Source organism: Colossoma macropomum, unplaced genomic scaffold (assembly GCF_904425465.1).
Source record: "Colossoma macropomum unplaced genomic scaffold, Colossoma_macropomum, whole genome shotgun sequence".
Lineage (NCBI taxonomy): Eukaryota > Metazoa > Chordata > Actinopteri > Characiformes > Serrasalmidae > Colossoma > Colossoma macropomum.
The window spans coordinates 33,991,356-34,015,667 of record NW_023494804.1 but is presented as its reverse complement, the minus strand read 5'-3'; the positions used below and the strand labels follow the sequence as shown (position 1 = coordinate 34,015,667).

General features: G+C 40.9%; 1 protein-coding gene across 1 annotated transcript in view; it reads left to right on the top strand.

Annotated features, from left to right (window-relative positions):
• Positions 1-16,797, top strand: part of sim2 (SIM bHLH transcription factor 2) — a 37,327-nt gene extending 20,530 nt beyond the window's left edge. The window contains exons 6-11 of the mRNA XM_036595828.1: positions 431-630; positions 3,522-3,628; positions 5,388-5,535; positions 7,513-7,675; positions 9,376-9,790; positions 14,388-16,797. Of these exons, the coding sequence (XP_036451721.1) occupies positions 431-630; positions 3,522-3,628; positions 5,388-5,535; positions 7,513-7,675; positions 9,376-9,790; positions 14,388-15,097 (1,743 nt within the window). The 3' untranslated portion in view covers positions 15,098-16,797. The remainder of the gene's footprint in view (positions 1-430; positions 631-3,521; positions 3,629-5,387; positions 5,536-7,512; positions 7,676-9,375; positions 9,791-14,387) is intronic.
• Positions 16,798-24,312: the final 7,515 nt, after the last annotated feature.

The following is a 24,312-nucleotide window of genomic DNA, read 5'->3' as shown; positions in this document are numbered from 1 at the left end:
ATGGGCAGTTCATCCAGCATCTGTCCATTGGTTTCTATCATAATAGTGTTTAATTCAACTGTTTTTCAGATTTTTTTAAATATCTGAATTTCTGTCAATAACATTCAACTGTATACTACAAATACAGCAGACTGACATTATGTTGAGAAAAATGCTGGAATTACTTTAATTTTATTAAACTCTGAGTGGAAACTCAGCAGTGGTCTTTTGGAGCCAATGGATTAATCCTATTTGTTCTATATGATACATTTTCAATGGATCCTCATTAACAGTGATCTTTAGTTCAACACTAAGCTTCAGCTGTGTCTAGAAAAGCAACCGTTATTGTGCTATTATGCCTGCACTATTTACAGCTTTGGCTCTGTGTAGCTGTGACAAGCGTGTGATGAGTCTAGAATATAAGGCCTGCTGTGTTTGTGTCTGTGCGTAGGTGATCCATTGCAGCGGCTACCTAAAGATCCGTCAGTATGTGATGGACGTGTGTCTGTATGAGTCGTGTTATCAGATCGTGGGGCTGGTGGCTGTGGGTCACTCTCTGCCCCCCAGCGGCATCACAGAGATCAAACTACACAGCAACATGTTCATGTTCCGCGCCAGCCTGGACCTCAAGCTCATATTCCTCGACAGCAGGTGAGAACTCATCACCATCATCACCATCATCATGAGTACAGTCAGCCCGGTGATGAATCAGTGATAAAGTCTTGATCTCTTCTGTGTATGCGGCCCAATTGGAATTCATTGTTTTTATTATGTCACAAAAAGCAATACATATCTTATATCCGCCTATTCAGCCTATAGCAGTTAAGTTCCGCCTATTCACGCCAAAGTTACAAGGAGCGCTGCAGCCTGCACTGCATTTTGACTGAGGCACAGTACAAAGTAGCCAGTCAGTAAGAGGTCAGTTCCAATGCGAATTCTCCGTCCAGGCAGGAATAACACTGCTATACCAAGGCTTTAAACAGTGCACTCAGCTACCATTCTATGTCATTCTAGATAAGAGCAGTGTGAAATGTATAAATATACTGATTTATACAGTCCGCTCTATGATTATTGACAACTTTGGTAAAGATAGGTTGAGTTCTGACTTTCTGGCACAGCAGATTAAAATTTTAATTAAAAATCTCTCCCTGGTACATCCTGGAGTCCATGATCCCATGTATGCTCATGTATTCCCAAGGCCTTTGGAGGAAAAACAGCCCAAAAACATCATATCCTCCACAAGATCCTCCACAGATTCTCCACAATACTTAACAGTGGGAATGAGGTTCTTTTCTGTATAATCATCCTTTATTTTACGCCAAACCTTGCAAATCTTGTTACCAAAAAGCTCTATTTATGAGATCAGTCTCATCTAATCATAGAATCAGGTTCTAAAGTTCCAGTGGTTTCTAGAAAACTCCAGGTGCTTATATTTGTAGTTACATTTGTGGTTCCTAATAGTTTAGTGGAATGAAGGTGGTGTTTAATTGTAGTTTTGGAGATCTGGTGACCAAAAACCTACCATCTTTTGCAAATTTCCAACAGTGAGTCTTGAAGAAACTTTTGCCACCGGACAGTGTGTGTGAACGTAAAATACTTTAGCGTCCTCTTCCAGGCAGGTTCACTACAGTTCTGGTTGTTTTAAACCTCTTAATTACTGCTGCAGTGGAACTGAGCAATTTCAGGAATTTATACTCTATAGTCTTTAGTCTATAGTCTATAGTATATTCGCTAATCTTTCCCATTTTGATGAATAACTAGGTGATTCTGACCTCTGTGTCACCTCATGTTTATACCCCAGTGAAAGAGGAACTCAAGGATAACTGCTTGAACACTCAGGTGCACCAAAACACAAAAAAACAAATGCTTTAGTTACATTTTTCCATAATAATTTCTAGCATGCCAATAATTGTGACACAAGAGTTTTTGTTTCCTTAGACTTTAATTAAAGTTAGATTAAAAGGTTAGATTTCTCTCATATATTCAGGAGATGACTGAGTTAATTAACAACCAAGGCATTTTGTTCATGACCTTTTTTCACCCATCTCCATCAAGGGTACCAATAATTAGGAAGTTGACTGTAGATATGAATAATGACCGAGCTATGTCATGGCTATGTAAAATCATACTTCATATATGGATGAAGAATTGAATATATACACACACCGATCAGGTATAACATTCTGACCCCCTCCTTGTTTCTACGCTCATTGTCCATTTTATCAGCTCCACTTACTATATAGGTGCACTTTCTGTTTCTCTGCATACTTTGTTAGCCCCCTTTTACCCTGTTCTTCAGTGGTCAGGACCCCCATGGGCCCTCACAGAGCAGGTACTATTTGGGTGGTGGATCATTCTCAGCACTGCAGTAACACTGATGTGGTGGTGGTGTGTTAGTGTGTTGCGCTGGTCTGAGTGGATCAGACACAGCAGTCCTGCTGGAGTTTTTAAACACCTCAGTGTCACTGCTGGACCGAGAATAGTCCACCAACCAAAAATATCCAGCCAACAGGGTCCTGTGGGCAGCGTCCTGTGACCACTGATGAAGGACTAGAGGATGACCAACACAAACTGTGCAGCAGCAGATGAGCTATCGTTTCTGACTTTACACCTACAAGGTGAACTGACAAGGTAGGAGTGTCTAATAGAGTGGACAGTGAGTGGACACAGTGTTTAAAAACTCCAGCAGCACTGCTGTGTCTGATCCACTCAGACCAGCGCAACACACACTAACACACCACCACCACGTAAGTGTTACTGCAGTGCTGAGAATGATCCACCACCCACATAGTACCTGCTCTGTGAGGGTCCATGGGGGTCCTGACCACTGAAGAACAGGGTAAAAGGGGGCTAACAAAGTATGCAGAGAAACAGATGGACTACAGTCTGTAACTGTAGAACTACAAAGTGCACCTATACAGTAAGTGGAGCTGATAAAATGGACAATGAGCGTAGAAACAAGGAGGTGGTCATAACGTTATACCTGATCGGTGTATATATATATATATATATATATATATATATATATAAATACATATACATATATACATATATATACACAGTGGGAACTGATTTCAACATGCAATAAAGTAAAATGATCAGTCACTGGTATCAGTGTGCTTCACAAAAGGCTATCGGCTATCATTATTGACACAGATGTGATATTTGCCCTCCCTGTTTCTGTAATAAAAAGGTGATCAATCAATGTAGCAAAACCTCAAAGTTCACAGCACTGCAGACGTTGCGGAGTGAAGTCTATTTGCATAGACAAACAATGGCTGCGTTTACTCTGCAAACTGTAACGGCCAAATCAGACATGTTTTTCATATTCTTTTTTTTTATCTAATTTGAGTTCAGGCAAAAGATGCTCCAAATCAGAAATACAATTGAATACAAATGATCCAATTTTTTATAGGAAAAATGCCCTAAATGTCGCCTAACTAATGTCCAAATAAACACGAACTGTCTGATATGACAATAATCTTGATTTATTTATAATTATTTCATCTTTTCAGCTCTGTTTTCCTCTCTCCCTATACCAGAGTGGCAGAGTTGACTGGGTACGAGCCACAGGACCTGATCGAGAAAACACTGTACCAGCACGTGCACGGCTGTGACGTGTTCCACCTGAGATACGCACACCATTTGCGTGAGTCTCCGTAACCACAGTCTGTGTATTTCATTGTTGCAGCTCCAGGGCTGTGGAGCTGACATATGGGAGCACCCCAAAACGTACCTTTATGATACTAAGATATTTCCGTGATACATATCACAACATCTCATTTATCCGGTTTGAAAAGCTATAACATACAATGCAACAGCTAAACAGTAGTAGCACATTTAAAAATGCAATTTCAAAACTTTGCAATGATGATATTTTTAAGTGTTTGACTTACTGTGCCTCATTATATCCAGACCTGTCATGCTTTTGGTGAGTCACAGAATCGCCAGGATTTGAACCTGCAATTTCCCAAGAATAGAGTCTAAGCTTACACCACTTGGAAGCTCCAGCTGGTTAATTTATTTTCTTAAAATCAGTTTTCTCCCCAATTTGACCATGTCCAGTTCCACCCACTAGCGAGGTTTCCCCCTTCAGATGATGTTACCAAGCTGGGAGGGAGAAGGATAGCACGTGCTTCCTCCGAGACACATTTAGCTCCACTTTATCTATTCAAACTGCTGTTAAAGCAAAGTCACTGCACAGCTCAACACGCTTGGAGGAGAACACTAACTACCAATTCTGTTATGTAACTAACTGACAAACGCCTGAGTTGGCTAGCACTGCACTGAGTGACGGCGAGGGGTAAGACCATCCTACCCACCCAGAGAGAGTGAGGCCAATTATTCTGTGTTACTGTATTAGACTCCTGGCCACTGTGGCATCACCGGGATCAAACTTGTGATCTCTCAATGCAGAAAATATCATCTAAACAAAAAAAAACATCATTAATCTATTAAATCAGTCTAGTGTTACTCATTATAAGATTGTTGTAAGCAAACGATAAGATTATTTAACCTATTTCTATACATTTTTCCTGTTCTTATTACATTGACAGATCATTTTATTTGTTTCAAATATTAGTTTGTGAAATAAGCAAAAAGTATCTGCATTATTTCTCAACACAGCTAAAATTATCTGCCAATGGAAAAAGACATGTTAACTAGATACAATTACTTAAAACAAGTAAAACTGTATAGATGTATAGAATAATGCTGTATTATTCATACAACAAGCTCATAGTGAGAAATATTAGATATATTGATTAGATTTAAGATGTTTTCACTTCATTTGGATATCATGTTTTGCAGTACAAACTCTGGACAATAGATTGTTTTGTTTTTATGAAACATGCACTTGGTTGTGCATGTGTACTGATGTCCACAGTGTGTTTAGAAAAGCTTATCACGATGAAATCTATTGTGATAATTTATTGTGATATCATTGCTTTACCCACTCATATATGAAAGCATATATCATAGCTGTATAAAGGCAAAAAAATTATGTATACCGACAACCACACTATAAACAGATTAGTGTTGTTACATGTTTACTGCAGTCGATGCTGAAGCATTAAACACATACTTAACTTTAATGCATCTTAAATGAATGGCAGAACACTTGTTTAGCCATAATGACCGCAGTGCTGCGTTTCTCACATTTCTGTGAATTATTGCAACGAACGTATGTTTTCTATTGGATATATGCATACAGCCATAGACACATGCCGTCGCCATGGAGACGTAGACATTAAGTAAACAAGGATGTGAAAACACAGGAATTGAAGAAATTGGTGTAACAGATGCCGTCTTTGGTATTGGCAGCGTGCTGTGAACTGACTGTCACTCTCTCTTTCTCTCACTCTTTCCCTGTTTCTGGCACAACCCCTCCCCCCCCCCACTCTCTGCAGTACTGGTGAAGGGGCAGGTCACCACAAAGTATTACCGCATGCTGTCCAAGCATGGTGGCTGGGTGTGGGTCCAGAGCTACGCCACCATCGTCCACAACAGCCGATCCTCTCGCCCACACTGCATCGTCAGCGTCAACTATGTCCTCACGTGAGTCACCTCACCTCCGCCCTGATGCTGCCCTGACCTTCTCATATGACCTTCTCCATGTGCATGAGCTGAATGTATTGTTGTGTTAGCGTGTGTTGAGTGTGATGTTTGGAGGAGTGTGGCTGGTCAGCTAAGATGGAGTTTTGCACTGGACCTACAACGCCAGTGTAGCTAAGTAATAGAAGCTTATGACCAACAGTTAGCATCATGCAAACTGCATGTCTTATTCATCACACGTGTGCCACAAACATTATTGAGGACATTACATTTTCAGTATGTCAAAAAATAAACAAAAATAAAAGGCACACTAAGGGGAGTGGGGGAGGGGGAGGAAGTCTTGTATAAAATATAGAGATTGTGATTTTTAGAGCTTATTTTAGCAAAAACTTAAATCTTGACCTCATAATTGAAATCATGTCAGACCTGAAAACATATGTATCAATGTACCCATGTTGTCAAGGAATCTCAAATAGATTCCACTGTAAAAAAAAAAAATCAGTGTAAAATTACAGCCATTTATGGCAGCATTTTTCTCTAATGATTTATTTTTTATTCATAGCTCTCATACTCATACTCAAGTATTGTAATGGTATTATACATGAGTACTTTACTAGATTTCTAAATACAGATAATTACCAGAGGGGAACCACCAGGGCCTTCTAGGCCTTCAGAGAATGCCTGATGATTTCTATGAAGCAAAAAATGGATGTCTGTCATTTTTGGTTCATTTTTATACAATAGAATCAGGCCTGTATTTAAACCCTGCAATGATTTCAGGACTACTTTTGTTTCATTGTAAAGTTTTGGATGGAAAGCGTTAAATTCTTCAAAATTCCATGACCCTGTATTTCTAATGTGCAGCTTTTATGTGCTCTAATGTACAGCTGTCTGAAGGTCTTTAGGCTACTAAATTATGTAGTACAACATATAACATATATAAAAATATAGGGCAACACAACAAATTTATCAAGGACCTCAATGCATACCATTACATAGTAAAGAGAACGATCACTGTAGTACTTCGAATGAGCCATTGGTTTAATCGAAGTATTTATTTGTGTTGAATAATATTAGTAATTTCTTGTTACCACATGAAGTAATTTTAGGTTTAACGGACAAATGATTTTTGATGAAAAAAGTGCATTAACTATTATTAACAAAACTGCAGGGTATGCTGGGAAGCTTACTGCAATATTCAGAGACAGACTGCTCGAGGCTGCACAAAGTACCAGTCACTTTCCCAAAATGCCTTAAAAATAACTGCTAATTCCTGCGAAATCCAACACTTTAACTTCTTTGACAAGAAGCTGAACCTGTATCTCCCAGAATGCACCACTTCACAGTAATCTGCTGTATTAAAGGAATAAAGTAGATCACTGTGGTGCTTCTGCAGTAAATTTACAGAAATTCTTTAAAGCCTTGTTTATGTGATTTCTGACCCTGAATCTGTGAAAATGATGGTCTTCAAAATCCGGACCTTGAATCTCGATTCCGGGTTATGGATTTTCTAGTCACTGGTAGTTAAGTGAACTGTTAATGTAACCGATTGGCTGCCTAGTGTCACCCAGGACGAGAAACTGGATGCAAGGTCCAGATCTGAAGACCTTCCATTGCTCTCAGCCACATTAGCCTCGCAGCTTCAGAGCAAAACTAAAAGAGGTTAGCTTCTGAAACCAATCACGCCTTGGCTGATTGACTACATTTGCGCTAAGAGGAAAACTGTGTAAATTTATTTTGCCAAATTATCACTTTCAAAATAAGCAGGTAATTTTTTCCTGCTTGCTGCTTGTCACACAGCTCAGGAATGAGTAATGCTGGTCTGGCCGGTTTAGAAAATAAAGACATCAGACCAGCTTGGGGACCGTCAAGAGCCAAATACAACATCATTGTAATACGGAAAAGTCTACTTAGTTTCTTTTCAAAGGACAGGCTGATTGTGCGTGTGATGTTAACACGCTTTGTGTGTGTGCTCTGCAGAGACGTGGAGTATAAGGAGTTGCAGTTGTCTCAGGATCAGAGCAGGCCCAGGGCGGCGCTCTCCTATAAGACCTCCCTGCCTCCCCCACCGGACACCCGCAAACAGCTCAAAGCCAAGCCAGCCAGGATCAAAACCAAACCCAAAATATCTCCGTACCCACAGGTACACCAACAGTGCATCTTACTACCGTCTTACTGTATTCACAAACAAAGAGAGACCCATGCAAGCATGCATGCACATAAATGCAAACATGTACACACATATACATTTATGAGTAAAATCACTGAATGTGTTTTCATAATCATAGAGATTTTGATCTAGAGGCTCTGGCCAAAGCATAAAAAGGCAACCATCGCACCAGCTCTAAATAAGCCTAGTGATTTCAAGTGGGGTGGTCTGTTTGAAGTTTTTCAAATGAATTACTCCTTTGACAAATAAAAAATCGACCATTTGTGTTTAGTGCTGTATAATTAATAAACGCTGGCACCACAGATGTATTTATTAGCCTCTAGATCAGGGGCTAGCAGTCAGGATTTGTACAGAACCATAGGGATTCCCAACGATTCTGCGCTATTTTGCCTAATGCATGCTGGATATTGTAGTGAGAGAGCACTGATGGACAGAAAAAAAGATAGAAAATTGTGCATTCAGATAAAACTGATGAGGCTGATGGATGCAATGCTACACTATAGAATACAACATAACCTAATTAATAACATTTTGCATGCTAGTTTTAGGCTAGAATGCCCCTTTGAGTTGTCCAGAGACTATTATAGAGTTTGGGTTTTAGACAGTTAGAGAGTTTGATGCCTATATATGAACGTATTCCCAAAACAAATAATTTAAATGCAGGTAATATACAGGGTGATTCAAAAAGATTCATCTGATTTCAAAATGATTTATTTCATTTGTAAATCATTACAGAACAATGCAGTGAACTGTAAATGGTTTAAATGAGCATAAAGTTTATTATGTAATTTTACAAGTGCTCAATATGAACCTCCTCCAGCTGTACAGACAACATCAACGCCATAGTCAAATTCATCCCATACTCGATTGAGCATGTCGGGTGTCGCTGCACTCACAGCGCTTTCAGTGCGATTTTGGAGATCATCCAGTGTTGTGGAACCAACGGCGAACGCTCTGAGCTGTTGGAGGTTCACTGCAGATGAACATCACGTGGCACAGTTATGACAGATTCACTCTTATTGAAGTGGAGAACGCAGAACGCTTTCTGCTCAGGGGTCTCATCTCCTCTCAGACTGAAGGGAGCCATCTTCCACTGACAGTCAGAAACTCTATGACCCCCTCTTTCAGTAGGTATGTGATTGGTTCCTAGGCGCCTCATGGTTGTACAAATATGGTGCTTTGAAACCAGATGAATCTTTTTGAATCACTCTGTATTTTTCTTTAAATATTCCCGATATAACAAGTAGTTTTCACTTGTTTCTAGTTTTGACTTCTTCAAGTTCATTGAAAAGCACTGAAAACTTAAGAGACTGCCAATAGTATATAAAGCTGCCTCAAGGCAAGGGGGAAACAAAGGAAGCTGTGATAAAGGCAAAGAGTGGACGCACAAACTAGAGAAAAGCCTTATATTTTATTTACTTGTTCAGGCTTCTGTGAAATTCTCTGTTAAATATACAGTATGTTTTCTGTTTTTTGTTTCCTGACCTGATAAATGAATAACTTACTTACATCTTGTAAAATGGCCATTTCCCAGACTACAAACTACATAAATGGTGGTCTCTGACTTTTGCCTAGTACTGTGTACAAGCACAACACAGACTCCAGTGGGGAGGCTGGCTTACTGCAATACAACTTCTAACACGTATGTGACGGTGTGTATTTATCCACTCCAGATATCCATGTCCTCTGATAAGCTGGAATCTCCTCCGGGAAGCGGCTGGAAGTCCAGTCCCCCCTGCAGTCTGTCATCCTGCCAGGAACAGAGTCCAGTCTCACTGCCTCCTGTCTCCCTGCCCGTCCCAGAGCCAGGCGAGGTGCTGCCTTACAGCCTGCCGCTGCCTTACCCCTACGCACACACTCACACACAGCACCTTCCCACGGACTGCAGGAAGTTGCGGGCAGCGGCGAGTTCTCCTGAGCAGGCAGCGGGCCAGCTGCTCTCCACCCTGCCAGCCCACGGGGACAGCCACTGGGGCAACAACAGCTCCTCAAAACACACCATAAACCCCCATGCACTCAACTCCAAACCCCCTCTACACCCCCACTCTGGCAGCCCCACAGCAACACCCGGCAATAACACTTACACAGGTAAGGACTCAAGCGAGCTTTTGACCAAAGTTTTCAGGAGTTTCTGAATATTAATAGAAATCAAAAACTGGCTCAGTGAATGTAAAGTACTATCTCATCACTGATCATACCTATCAGTGTCAATTCCACATTGAAATTCACTGACAGATGACAGCATACTTTGGCACAGATCTGACCAACTGGCAGCCCTTGATGTGCTTTGAACATTATTTTTGAAAATGCTCAATTAGAGTTTCTATGTGTTTTTCTTTGAGCCACATCATTAAAGTAAACCCGACACTGATTGCTATTCAGGAAGAGTGCACTTTATTCTGGACTAAGGCTGCACTGTGATGTCAGAATATCCATAAGAATTAATAAAGAAGGCTATGTCAGAGTTTCTTTCCATTAGAGTACATCTTGGTATACACAGTACGGTGCAAAAGTCGGAGACCACTCTTCATTTATATAATTTCCAGTCAAAACGGCCATTAGGTACAAGTTATTCACTTTTCAGGAGATAGAGCAAAACAAGTGAGCTTCCAAAACTGGATCTGGGAAAAAATGGGACTCCTAACAACCACCAAAACTATCAGAACCAGATAAACAGTACTTCACTTTGAGAGGGAGGAGAAAATCAAGCCCCACTCTGGCTTCAGATCCACAGGTGTTTCTGTCCATCCTTCCACTGTGAGAACACAACTCAGCACTGTGGGTCTGAAAGGATGTGTAGCTGTTAAGAAGCTGTTACTGAGAAAAGGACATAGACAAAAACAAGAAAATCTGCAAATCAAATAAAGAAGCTGCTGGTGTTCTCAGAACAATGGACCAATGCAACAATGACCACCCCGGAGTCCAGACCTCAACATCACTGAAAGTGTTTGGGATTACTTTAATTGTGGGGAACAGAAAATGCAGCCAACTTTGGAGGTGTTGAAAATGTCTCTGCAGGTTTCTTTGAAAAACTGAAATCCAGTCTCCTGAAAAGAACGGAGGCTCTAAAAGAGTAAAATGTGGACACACTAAAAAAAATTATGTTATATTTAGTTTTTGAGGCTTCTGGGTAATTTTCTGTTAAATATATGTCTTCTGTTTTTTTTCCTGACGTTGAAAAAGAAAAAGTTGAACTTGTTTTGACTGGAGATAAAATAAATGAAAAGTGGTCTCTGACTTTTTCACAGTACTGTACATGATTTTATTTCTGGCTTGGGTTGTACATGGTACACTATCATTTGTGTGAAGGTTTACTATATATAAGCTAATTCTTCAGCCAACACAAACAGGTTAATAATGAGGACTGGAGAATGTTCAGAAAAGAAGTGGTCATGAACACATGAACACATGAAGCGTTCTAACTAGAGATGGCACAATACCACATCTTTTCTTTCTTAACTAATTCAGTATATATGCCATTCAGTATTTTTTTAGAAAACTACTAAGCACTTCATTTAAGATCAGCATCTAAACATAGATCGCCATATACTCCACTACTCCACAGGAAGAAAAACACAACTTACATCAACACACAATATGACTCTGTGCTGTTTCAGGCTACATTTGTTACAGGTTTGTACTGATTCCTTATACCCCACCCCCCAATATCCAGGCTTAGCAGAATTCATGAGATCTCCAGTGTCTGTGACCCACCAGCTATACACCGATCAGGCATAACACGATGACCACCTCCTTGTTTCTACGCTCATTGTCCATTTTATCAGCTCCACTTACTATATAGGTGCACTTTGTAGTTCTACAGTTACAGACTGTAGTCCATCTGTTTCTCTGCATACTTTGTTAGCCCCCTTTTACCCTGTTCTTCAGTGGTCAGGACCCCCATGGACCCTCACAGAGCAGGTACTATGTGGGTGGTGGATCATTCCCAGCACTGCAGTAACACCAATATGGTGGTGGTGTATTAGTGTGTGTTGTGCTGGTACGAGTGGATCAGACACAGCAGTGCTGCTGGAGCTTTTAAACACTGTGTCCACTCACTGTCCACTCTATTAGACACTCCTACCTTGTCGGTCCAGCTTGTTGATGTAAAGTCAGAGATGATAGCTCATCTGCTGCTGCACAGTTTGTGTTGGTCATCCTCTAGTCCTTCATCAGTGGTCACAGGATGCTGCCCACAGGACGATGTTGGCTGGATATTTTTGGTTGGTGGACTATTCTCAGTCCAGCAGTGACAGTGAGGTGTTTAAAAACTCCAGTCTGATCCACTCAGACCAGCGCAACACAAACTGACAGACCACCACCGCACATAATTTAAAACCATTTATCTGATAAGTTTGTTTTTGCTCTTACAATCTTAATATAGCAAATATATTATATAAATGCAAATAAACATAATACAGTGAAAGGTAACAAAAGTAGTTGATATCTTGTGAGTAAAAAGTTTAAAAAGCTAGTTTAAAGAGGGAAGTTTTGTTCCAGATGTCTCCTGAATGCCCCAAGCCATCACATTATCATTATTATTATTATTTTTATTAAGTCATTTCCAACTCCTGGCGACCATATGAATAGTTTTTCTCCAGAATATCCTGTCTTTTGTTTGGGTCTTTAAGGCCTTTAAACGTCTTGCTCACGATTCCTTTGATTGCATCCATCCATCTTGTCGCTGGTCGTCCTCTTCCTCTTTTACCTTCAACTGCTCCAAGCATAATGGTCTTTTCCAGTGAACTGGCTCTTCTCAGAATTCAGTTTGGTTATCTGGGCTTTGAGTGAGAGGTGAGGCTTGATTTGTTCGAGGATCCATTTGTTTGTTTTCTTTGCTGTCCAAGGTAGAATTTTTCACCAACACCAAAGTTCAAGGGCATCAATATTTTCCTGTTTTGCTTGTTTATTGTCCTGCTTTCACCCCCATAGATGAACCACAGATAAGAGCACAGCCTTGGTAGTTCTGATCTTTGTTTGTAGAGACAAATCGCTGCATTTGAAGATCTTTTGAAGTTCCTTCATTCTTGTTCTGCCAATCTGTGTTGTGTATCTTATGCTGGATGTTCTGTTGTTAATGATTGATCAGAGCAGGCAAAAGCTTACTCGGTTTACCATTTCACATCAATGGTAAAGTTAGCAGTCTTTCCTGTTGTTATAGCCTTAGTGTTTCTCATGTTGAGCTGATGTCCCATCATCACTGAGTCCTTTAACCTTCTTTAAAAGGGTCTTCAGGTCTTCTAACTTTTCTGCTATGAGCGTTGTATCATGTGCATATCGAAGGTTATTGATGTTTCCTCCACCAATCCTGAATCCTCAATCATCTTCCTCCAGTTTTGCTACTCTCATTGTATGTTCTGCATACAGGTTGAGCAGGTATGGTGGTAGTGGACAGCCTTGGTCAACAGAGTTAAAGGCTTAGCTGTACTCAATGAAACACATGTTGACCTCCTTCTTGAACTCCTTGGCTTTTTCAATAATCCAGCGTACAACAGTGATGATATCTCTTGTTCCTCTGCCTTTCCTGAACCCTGCTTACACATCTGGCTGCTCTCCTTCGATGTACGGCACTAGTCTGAATGGTCTTGACCATAATTTTACTAAAATGTGATTGGAGTGAAATGTGTGACTCTTTCTTGTCTCCTTTCTTTGTAATTGACATATAAACAGAGCTCTATATGTAAAATTACTTATTCACCCTTTAACCCTGAAGGCTGGCACACAGACTGCTGGTCACCATAGCAACAGAGATAACAGTCTCATCTAGTAGCTAACGAAAAGGCAAAGAGAGAAATTTAAGACAAACATGGATAATTTGGAGATGAATGGACTTATTTGCATGTATAATCACTCCAGCTGGTTTCCTGATACGTTTAATCTGCAACAACAAACTGTCAAAAACTGTAAACAGTCACCAAGCTGAAGTCAGTTTCTCGTTCGCCAGCTTCTTGTTCATTTTTTTTTCCCATTCCACCTTAAATGGTGCTTATTTTTTTCCATTCCACCTTAAATGGTGCAACAGTTAGCTACGTAGTTAGCCACATTTACATTTAAAGTGGAACGGGAAAATTCGAACAAGAAGCTGGCGAAAGAAAAGCTGACTTCATCCTTGTGAAAAGTCGAACGTTGAGAGACGTTTTACAATAAACCATTTCACTTTTGAGTAAAAGTTTCCTGCTGGAGTTGTGAGAAAAGCAGTTATAGCTGAGCTAAAACAAAGCAGAGCATCTGCGTTTATTTTTAGCCTATACTAGGACATTCGCACATACTGAGACACACTTACAGCCATGATGGTGAAACGTTACTTCAACAAAATGGACGTGAAATGTTGTGGCTCCCAAGGTGGTTCGATTTTTGTTGAAACTTGACAGAATTGCTCTTCTTAACATTTGGGTTGCCGAACCCTGGGTTAGCCAAACCTGGTGTTGGATATTAACCACGAATAATACTGAGCTTCCTCAAGAAGAGGTATGAAAATGGTTAATCAAAAACATTGATACACATAAAAATCACTACTTATGTATTAATATTATTTGTATTTATTTTAATATGAATGTTTTAGTTCTTGTTAACTAGATACATGGCTTTTTTTCACCTCTGCACAGTATTTGTGTATATTTATTAGAGCATGTCTGAAAATTAAGGCTATGTTTCACTAACTGCATTGGATATGTTAATGTTGCAGATCGCGGTACAGTGAGCAGGGGCTTCTCCAGCGATCCACTGCATGATGGCTTCAGCGGCTGCTCCTCTTCCAGACCCTGCAGCCGCTTTAAAGAGGAGCCGTATGATCATCACTCTCTGGGCCAGGGCAGGCCAGAGAGCCGCCTCCACGCCCCTATACAGAGCGGTGCAGAAGCTAGGAAACTGCAGCTCCTTCGGGACAGCAAAGACCCAGCAGAGAGGGGCGAGATGTCCGTCCCGTGTCCACTTCTGGCAGGAGGAATGCTGGGCAAGAGTAATTGCGAGCAGCCTCGGATGTCCCAAGGCCTCAGCCAGCATCTCCCCATGCAGATGGTCCTAGAGCAAAGACGCAGGCTTCGCTCAGCCGAGGCGCCATTTGAACCCCAATCGGGACACCTTGGGCACTGCGACAGCAACGGAGAGCGCAGAGTGGCCAGGGGGGAAGAGAGGAGGGTACTGATGGGAATGGGCCTCCAAGCACAGTCTCCCTTCGTCTCTCTGAACTTTCACCACGTCCTGGCCAAGCACGGCTCCTTCCCGGCCACGCCCTACTCACTGAGTCACCTGACGGACAGCTACGGTTACAGAGGGGAGGAGCTACACCCCTACTTGTACCGAGGCCAAAGCCCGGCCTCCAGCCCCTCCCCCGAAAGCCACAGCGAGATACCACACTACATCGGCACCTCGGTCATCATCAGCAATGAGAGGTGACAAAGCTCAGAGGTCGGGTACTGAGGACGCTGAGGCCCTACTCACTATGTAGCGCACTATTTTGGGGGTCTGTTGTTTTGTAATGGTGTCCAAAAATAAATAATAGGGGCAAAATTTTGATCCCACAATGCCCCACAAAAGGTAGTCTACAAACAGTGTACCCCATTGGACACAAAATACCCATAATGCACTGTGTTGTTTGGTTTGGTCAGAGGAGGCTAGCGGTTCAGCTCACATAATGCTACAGTAGCACTGAGGGAATGCCATAGAGTCATAAGGAAACTTGTATAACGTTAATATACAAATTTGTATACTTGAATCAAATCTGGTTCCCTGTATTGTTCTAGCGTGCTCCTGATTTCCAGTGTAGGGAACAGTGATCAAGTATTGATTTTGAACACAGTGTAAGACAAAGCAATTGATGAGTGTGAACCTCCTCGATGCTTCAGTGCGTCAGACATAGACACAGCTGCAGCCAATGCCAGCCTCCATGTGGAGCAGCACACAACTTCAGGTACTGAGTATATTCTATTTTTGCAAGAAACTTAGCCAATAGCAAGTGTTCAGTAAGACAGCAAAGAGTGATTTTAGTCACAATGCTGGGAACTGGTGTGATATCCAACAGCCATCCAGGGATTTCCCTCTGAATGTCCTCATATTTGCTGCCATCCTGAACAGTTTGTGTTGATGAGATGGTGAATATGCAAGAACAGATGTCCTGACATCCTGCCACCCATACCTTCGAATTCAATAAAACAACACTGAGATCCTGATATTGTATAAGTGAATGTCACAGCCCCCAGTACAAGGACATTCCCAAGGGTTTTACTTACTAAAAAGCTGTATGATGGCCCAAAGGTTTCAGCAGCACTTCAGCTGTTGTAAAGGAAAGCAAGCTGAAATAAAACCTTACATGTCAATTGTTGCTGTTTTGCATAATTTAGAAATGTCACCTGCCTTTTACACTGTGTCAAAACTTTATGAAGAAGTGACCAATAGAAATGATCCAAAATGACATATAATAAAATTGTTTTACATTAATTTGCATTGAAATTTCCAAACCTTTTTTTCGTTATACTGTAAAGTTACTTTTTAGGAGATACAAGGTTTTGTTCCGATTTGATACTGAGCTCCTAAAGTGCCACTGTGAAATAAATACTGCAACGACACTGCATTCCCAACTTTTTGTGTTCCATTGTAGTAGTTTTGCAGTCCCTCGCAAAAGTTTGGTGTGCAAAATCCGTTGTATTTGCAAGGGAAGGGAAGGTTATTGTGAGGGAACACAAAATCATTATGAAGCAGTGTAAAATTGTGTGAGCGAGCTCTAAATTATTGAGAGGGAATGCAAAATGATTGCAAGAGAACGCAATGCCATTTTTTTAAAACCATGGCCCCTTAGAGGCTCTGTAAAAAAAATGGAACAAACTATCACAACAGGAATATAAGGTTTATTAATGGTCATCTGCTATGGAGCCAATTTCCCAGGTGCTGCCCCAAGTTCTCTGTTGCCTAACAACAGTACAGCACCACGCTTAAACAAAATATCCATTATACCAAAATGCAAAGAAATAACGACTGTATTTATTCCTCACGCACAATACATTTCACTTATTTATGAGGCAAAACGAAGAGTGTAAATTACAAAAAATGACACCAAATTACATTAATATGATAAGAAAGTATTTTGCTTTGAATCTGAATAAAAATGAGAAATGACACTCTGTCTTGGTCGATGTTTGCCTGTTTATTTGTGCCAATTGCCTCATTATTATTCTGTCCAGCTTTCTGCTCCAAGTTATTTCCAACAGGGACTAAATGAAGATCAGAAAAATTTAAACTGCCATTCCAGCCTAAAACCTGAGTTTAATATGTATTTGCCAGGCTATGCAATATCCCGTAGCACAGAATGATGTCCCTTATCCTCATGGGTTCGACAGAATTCATGTTTTCCTTCATCAATATTCTCTCACTATGCTCACTCGGCATGCATTATATTGACTGCTAGCCTAGCCACTGATCTACAGGGTAATATATACAGCCAAGCTGGCGTTAGTGTAACTCTAACCTCAGCTGTAGAAACAAAATCAAAAGAAATCAGTGATTCCATCGCAATGCTGGATGCCAAAGACGAGTTTTTACCCTTTCAGCCAGAGAAAATAAGTCAAACTGATATGAGATTTCCAGATAGCCAGCTACCTTGCTAACTCTCCTTTGACATGATGATTTGAAGACAGATACAACAGTTACCTTGCTGAATTACAATACTTGGCTTCCTAGCTAGGTATTTGCCTTCTGTCTGTGTTCATTTCGTCTGTCTGCATTGCAAACAGCCCACCCCAAAACAGCCTGCCCCCATTATCCATTCCAAAGCAGCTGTAGCCTTCCAAAAGTTCTTCCCAGCTTCAAGACACATCATCAGAAGGTTTCCTAGTCTTTAAACCAGAAAATTGCACAGTAGAGCAACTATGGGATGCAAGTAGTGATGGCTAAATTCTTCATTTGGCTGGAGCGCCCCTTTTGAGGTGCAGTGTGTAAAGGTGTAGTGATTTAGTGGCATCTATTAGGAGTAATGGAGTTCTCCCCATGTCTGTGTGGGTTTCCTCTGGGTGCTCCATTTTCCTCCCACAGTCCAAAGACATGCAGTCAGGCAAATCGGAGATGCTAAATTGCCCCTAGGTGTGGATGTGTGTGAATATGTATATGTCTGTGTGTCTGCCCTGTGATGGACCAGCGACCGGTACAGGGTATTTTCTTCCGTCCAATGACCACTGGGATTATTCTGGCACCCAGGGGAATAAGCGGCTTAGATAATGTGTGTGTGTGTGTGTGTGGGTGTGTGTGTGTGTGTGTGTGTATTATTAGCAGAAATGGAACATATTACACAAACTCATGTACTCATTAGTGTATAATCACTAATGCTATAAATACTACAAATCATTAGCTTAAAATGAGCCTTTCATATCTACATAGGAAGCAGGTCTTTCTCCAACAGAGGCCGCCATGTTGCACCACCATGTTTCTACAGTAGCCCAGAATGGACAAATCAAACAATGGCTCTAGGGAGTGCCTTTCGTGTTTTTATGTTGAGCAACTTAAATTTGGTGGCTCTATAGCTCCGGTTGGAGGATGCGGAAAGAAGAAGGATCAGTGGCGGCTGCCAGTGCTGGCTAACTATTTCGGGATGTAAGAAGTTTGAGAAGCCAAATTTTGACAAATGGAGGATCATACTTATCATTCAGCAAGGGAGGGTGAACCCCCGTCACCAAAATGTGAAGAAGCACAATGAAATCAAAGCAGGTGATGGTAGAAAACAAGGGTAAACATTGGGGTGGCCTATCCCAGATGGAAATCTCCAATGATGGACAAATGTTTTGGAGTGATGCTGAAGTTACCTGTTTTCTGCTGGACAGGTAATTTAGCGTACCAGTCTACCTGACGGCCCCCGCAGGTTCCACCACACCAGGGGTGTCTAATCTTATTCGCGAAGGGCCGGTGTGGCTGCAGGTTTTCACTCCAAACAAGCTGGAGCACACCTGACTCCATGTGTTGGTGTAGTCTTCAAACATTTCATCAGGTGATCTCCTGCTTTGCTGGAGTGAAAACCTGCAGCCACTCCGGCTCTTTGTGGTACTACACGCTTGAAAAGGGAGGGGTGCAGAAAGGGGTATTCAGTCTCCTCCCTGCTAGATGCCACTAAATCTTACACACAGCACCTTTAAAGCATGACTGACATTCATCTGTTCTGCAGCGCACTCTTAATAATAGGGTAACCATAACAGTTTCTTTTGAGCCATAGAAGAACAATTTCTATTCCCTAAAAAACCTTTCAATGAAAGATTTTTTTAAAGAACACTTTTTCTTAAGTTTTTCTTAAATTTGTTCTTGAGAAAGGTCCTAAGAAAAAGTCTACATCAGATTCATAAAACGCAGAATTGTTTACACCTTTGTGCTCTTGAGTGTGTGTAGATTCTGTTCTTACCTGAGAACAAATCCCAAACAAGAAAACATCGGAAAATGTCAGAATTTTCGTGAAAACCGCGTAAGTTGGTTTTAAGAAGACATTTTTTCTTAAGAACGGTTGGTGAGTGAGGCCCAATGTTAATAAATAAGACGTGAACATTTTGCAAGTTTTCCACATAATGCAGTGATTCTGTACCGGTCTTATGTTTTTCTATGAACCATACAAACCAAAAACCATTTAGGAACCTTTATCTTTAAAAGTGCAAATACGGCCCCTAGAAGCATGTGGATATCATAAGCGGCTGCTGCTGGTGCTGAGATCAGTTTGATCCTCTGTTATTGAAGCGCAGAGACCCGTTAAATTAAAGCTATCAGCTTCTCCTTCAGCTGTGTCATCAGCATATTTCTCCTATTTGTGCTTTTATTAACCCTCCATAAAATCCCGAGTGCAGAGAGCCTTTATAGGGACACTCCACTGTTATTTGTTTATGAAAGCTGGAGCATTTTTTTTATGTGTATTTTTGTTTTTGCCTTTAGAAAATACACTTCAAATGCACTTCAAGGTGAGCCAGAGGCCCTGGCAGTGGTCTCCGGGGGGATCAGATTGAGATGTGATATTATGCAGCCAATATTAAAGAGGATAGATCCCTGTTGACCCTCAGGGCCCCCTTGGTGAAATTGTTTAATAGGATATTGAGGAAGTGGCATTTATGGATCTGAGTGAAGCTATTTGCTTAATGAACTTTAAAACTGGACCGGATGAAACGGGGCTCATGTGGAGCGCTGAGGGTGTGATTTACGCGTTTACACTCCAGGATGTGCTCCTTTATCCTTCATACACCACCTCTTGAATGTTTAGGGAAACCTAGCTTTATAAAATGATCTTCAAAAATGAGCATGTTTGTCAGCTTCACTTATTATATCAGCCCTCGTGTGGTGTTGGGGTCTGTGGGACCCATTTTCATTGTTTACCAAAAGAAAAAATGCTGTGATTTATTATTATTTTAACATCGGATTCTTGGCCTTTGCTCATTTTCTGTAAAGAACATATAAAATAACCCATTTTCAGTGTCTTCACTCTGTTCACCCCCTAAACATTTATATTACACATGTGGTGTTGGGTGAACCTGCGAGGAATAAAAGTGTGGAGGTGCTGTGGCCTTCACTCTGTTCTCCTCCTACATGGCCTGCTGTTAGTGTGTGTATGTGTGTGTGTGTGTGTGTGGACAACATGGACAGGCTGCTGACTGGCTACAGCTGCTAAAGGAGAACCCTACGCTGGCCACTTGTGATAATTTAAACATCTGGCTTTTTTACATAAATTGTTTTGGCTGTATTGATTTAAAAAAAAAACAATAATATGGCGGGTCCTGCAGACCACTGTGTAACAAAAACCAACATCAACACCACACAAGGGCTAAAGGCCCCACATCCTATGTTATTATTTTATTTTTTTCTCTGAGGCTCATTTGTGTGGGTCACTGTGTAGATCAAAAAAGTCTTAATTCATTTTCACATTACCATTTTTCAAACATCTCTTTATCCCTTTATGCCTAAAACAGGCTGTTATTATTACTGTCACTTTAAGACCAATATATGCAGTGGCCTCTACTCTGATTTATGTATTGGCACTGGTTCTTTTGACAACATAAGTGGGCTGTTTTACAGCTTAGTTTCCATTTATGGACTGTATGGACTGATTGGTAGATTAACAATATTGAACAAAACGTACATACATCATCAGTATGTAACTCAATAAATACCCTTAATTTATTTAATTGCCAGTCAAAACAGCCTTTAAGTACAAGCAGTTAATTTTTGAGTGTCAGAAAAAAAAAAACCTAGAAAACATACATTCAACAGAAAACGACACAGAAGCCTCAACAACTAATTATAATTGAATTTTTTTCAGTATTTAGTGTGTCCACACTTTGCCTTTGTTAAAACCTTTATCCTTTTCAGGAGACTTGCTTTCAGTTTTTCAAAGAAATCTGCAGAGATAATTTTCCACACCTCTGAAGTTCAGTCTTAGAAGTTGGTTGCATTTCCTGCTTCTCATGATCCAAACACATTCAGCGATGTTAAGGTCTGGACTCTGGGGTGTCCGGTTTATTGCTCTGAGAACACCAGCCATGTTTTCGTGTTGTCTCTTCTCTTTCTGTTTTCTCTCTTTTTCAGATCTAAAACAAGAGTGGAGCTTTCATCTCTCAAAGATGAAAGCTGTGAGTATCTGAAGGTGACAGTTTTGGTGGTCTACCTGGTCTTGCATGGTTGTTGGGAGTCCCATTTTTTTTCTTAAATTAGTAATTTAATCCTTTATTTCTTTGACTTTCCCCTCCTTATGCAAGGAAGCATCTTATATCTAACTTCCTCAGAAATCTCTTCTGAAGAATGAGTGATATGTGCTTAATGGCCTATTTAACTGAAAATGACACATTTAGGGTGGTCTCTGACTTTTGAACAGTATTGTGTAAAGTACATACAAGTCTACCTTTGTGCTGAAACAACTAAACAGCATCTGGAGGAAAACTGGAGTTTGTGTTATTACTGGAGTGCTCTCCTTGGACAGCGTGCTCTGTGTGAGTGTGTATTTGAGAATGTGGGATTGAGTGAATGGGTTTGTAATGAGGTGAAGGATCTCAGACAGTTTAGTGGAGCTCTCAGGAACATTTTCACCTCATCACAGCCAGGGAGGGCTCACGCACAGGAGGCGCTAAAGACAGATGAGGTGATCTTTAACAGGCCAGGATGAGCCCAGCCGAGCCAAAGAAACCTAACCTCGTCCTCCTCCACACACACTTGCACAGCCCACCTGCATTAGTGTGTCCTCCCGCACACCTCATCATCTCCAGTCAGGCTGAAAGAAACAAAGGGGAGGATGAAGGGTGAGCATTGGGATGCTGTAGCCACGCTGAAATATGGAGCTGGATGTCCACATCTTGGCCCGCTGAGCTGGAAGTTACAGTAATCGCAAAGTGGGGGGGAAATTATTTATTCCTCTCCCTTACTTCTCTTTTCGAATAGTCTTTATGCACAAACATATTAGAAGTGGAGGGGTAGTTTGTAGGTGTAGGTGGTGCCATAGTAACTCTACTCTACTGATCACTTGCAATATTTGGAGAAAGTCCAGCCTCCCATAGTTACTGTTGCTATGGCCATCAATATTTCAGCTCAGACTATCTGGTAACATCTGCAACACTAAGGCCCAACTCCATTTCTTCTTTTTACCCCTACCCCTTGTTTTCGAGTGTCACCCTAACCACTTGGAACTGAGTTACAAGGGGTGGTGGTTCAAATCTTCCCCTATGAAATGGGACCCTCAAATAAAACCTTTCTTCATTAACAGCTACTAGCGCTGCTCTGTAGGCGACTCGGCCCATCTTCACTGACAGCAGAGGAGGGTAAAATTCAGCTCCTCACTGCTAAGTTACATTTAGGCCATCATATGCCTTCAAAGAGGGGGGCAATTATTTATTATCACCCACCCCTAATTCTTCAGTGATATGAAGCTGAAGTCAGATATTCACCAGCTTCTTGATCGAATTTTTCCGTTCCATCGTAAATGGTGCAGCAGTTACATTCTGACACTTCAGAACTGCAGGACTATTTAAGGTGGAACGGGAAAGTTAGCTAGCTAGTTACCGAGACATTAGCGTGCAATTTGTGATTTTTATGCTTGTTATGAAGGAAACGACCATAATACACTGAAACGACATTAAATTAAGACAATACAATGGTTATCGTAATTTTTAATGGAGAAAATTCTCACATTTGTGGATTTCTTTGGTCTCTTGTTCAGCCATCTTGACGGTTTTTCTTTTTTCTCATAACTCTCTGATTGGAGGGTCTGAAAAACCTCCGTTTGGAGGGCCATGTAGCCCTAACACTTCACCCTACCCCTCTATCTCAACAAAAAGTGGGACACCCTACCCGTAGACGTGAATGCGCAAAACAGGGGGCTGAGGGCTAAGTGGTAGGGGCGAGGGGTGAAATGGGATTGGGCCTTATACTTCAGTAATAAAAGTTTAGTAGCACATAGAAAAATTAAGCAGCACACAGAGTTTATAAAACTAAACTGTCTTTACAAGACTGCAGACATGCATGTTTAGGAACTTACAGAATAAGTAAGTTCCCAGAGGAAAGAACTATTCTAAATGAACTCTCCTCTTGATCTCAGGTACTTCTCCTAGACGTGGTTAAGTCCAGTTTGAAATCAGAGTGGGACTTCTCTCCTGTTTCTGAAATTTGGCTCCTGAGAAATAAAACTCATTTTTCTCACTTTGTTAACAATATTGTCAAACATGTGGCTTAACTCTACCGTCTGACTCGTCTCACCCCAGTCTCACCTGAATAATATCCTCATAAGAAAAGTCTCACCATTTTCTGTCATGCAAAAGGAGAACTCACGCTTTTCTCCTTCATCACCAGAACGTCTCACAGTGAAATGCTGATGTTAATCTTCTCTTTCCTCCTCAGGGGGTTTAGGAGAAACAATTCAGAGATTCAGTGATCATTCATTAATATAATATTGAGATCTGCTTTATTTCTCTGGGACAATCTTAAGACAGATTTTTTTTTCCTCTGGGTTGTTATATATTAAATATATACTGTAATAAAATATTTCTGGAAACATATTTACATTCATCAAATGAGGGAAATCATTTAGTACCTCAATTAAAACATCTGGTTTCTATGGAACCCCACTGGTGACATCCTGTATAAAGAAAACTAATGTGTGGCTACGACTTAGTAAGGCATGGGAATGAGATGATTAAGTCGTGGCCACCACGTAGTAAGATGTGGGAACGAGATCCTAATGCATGGCCACGACTTAGTAAGCCGTGATCTTGTTCCCACGCCTTACTAAGCCATGGCCACGCATTAGGATCTCGTTCTCACACCTTACTACATGGTGACCATTGATATTTATCTTTACACACACTGTACAGTCAGATAAATTGATTTAAAATGATTTATTTTAGTAAATTCAGTAACCCAGACAAAGTTGAGCTTACCTTAAATCAGCACCACCCTCCAGTGGATCCGGTCTTTCAATGAAAAATTCCTCAGTAACATCTTTTTCACGTCCTAGCATAAATATTCTGATTTACCATTCTCACTGCAGGTTCGCTTCTGTGAGCTTTTCCTTCTTGACGAGAGAACTTTTAGAAATGATTGTGATTGGCTGAGAGGGTCAAGCATAATGATTGTGATTGGCTGAGTGGGGTGTCAATCAAACAGTCAATTACTCCTAG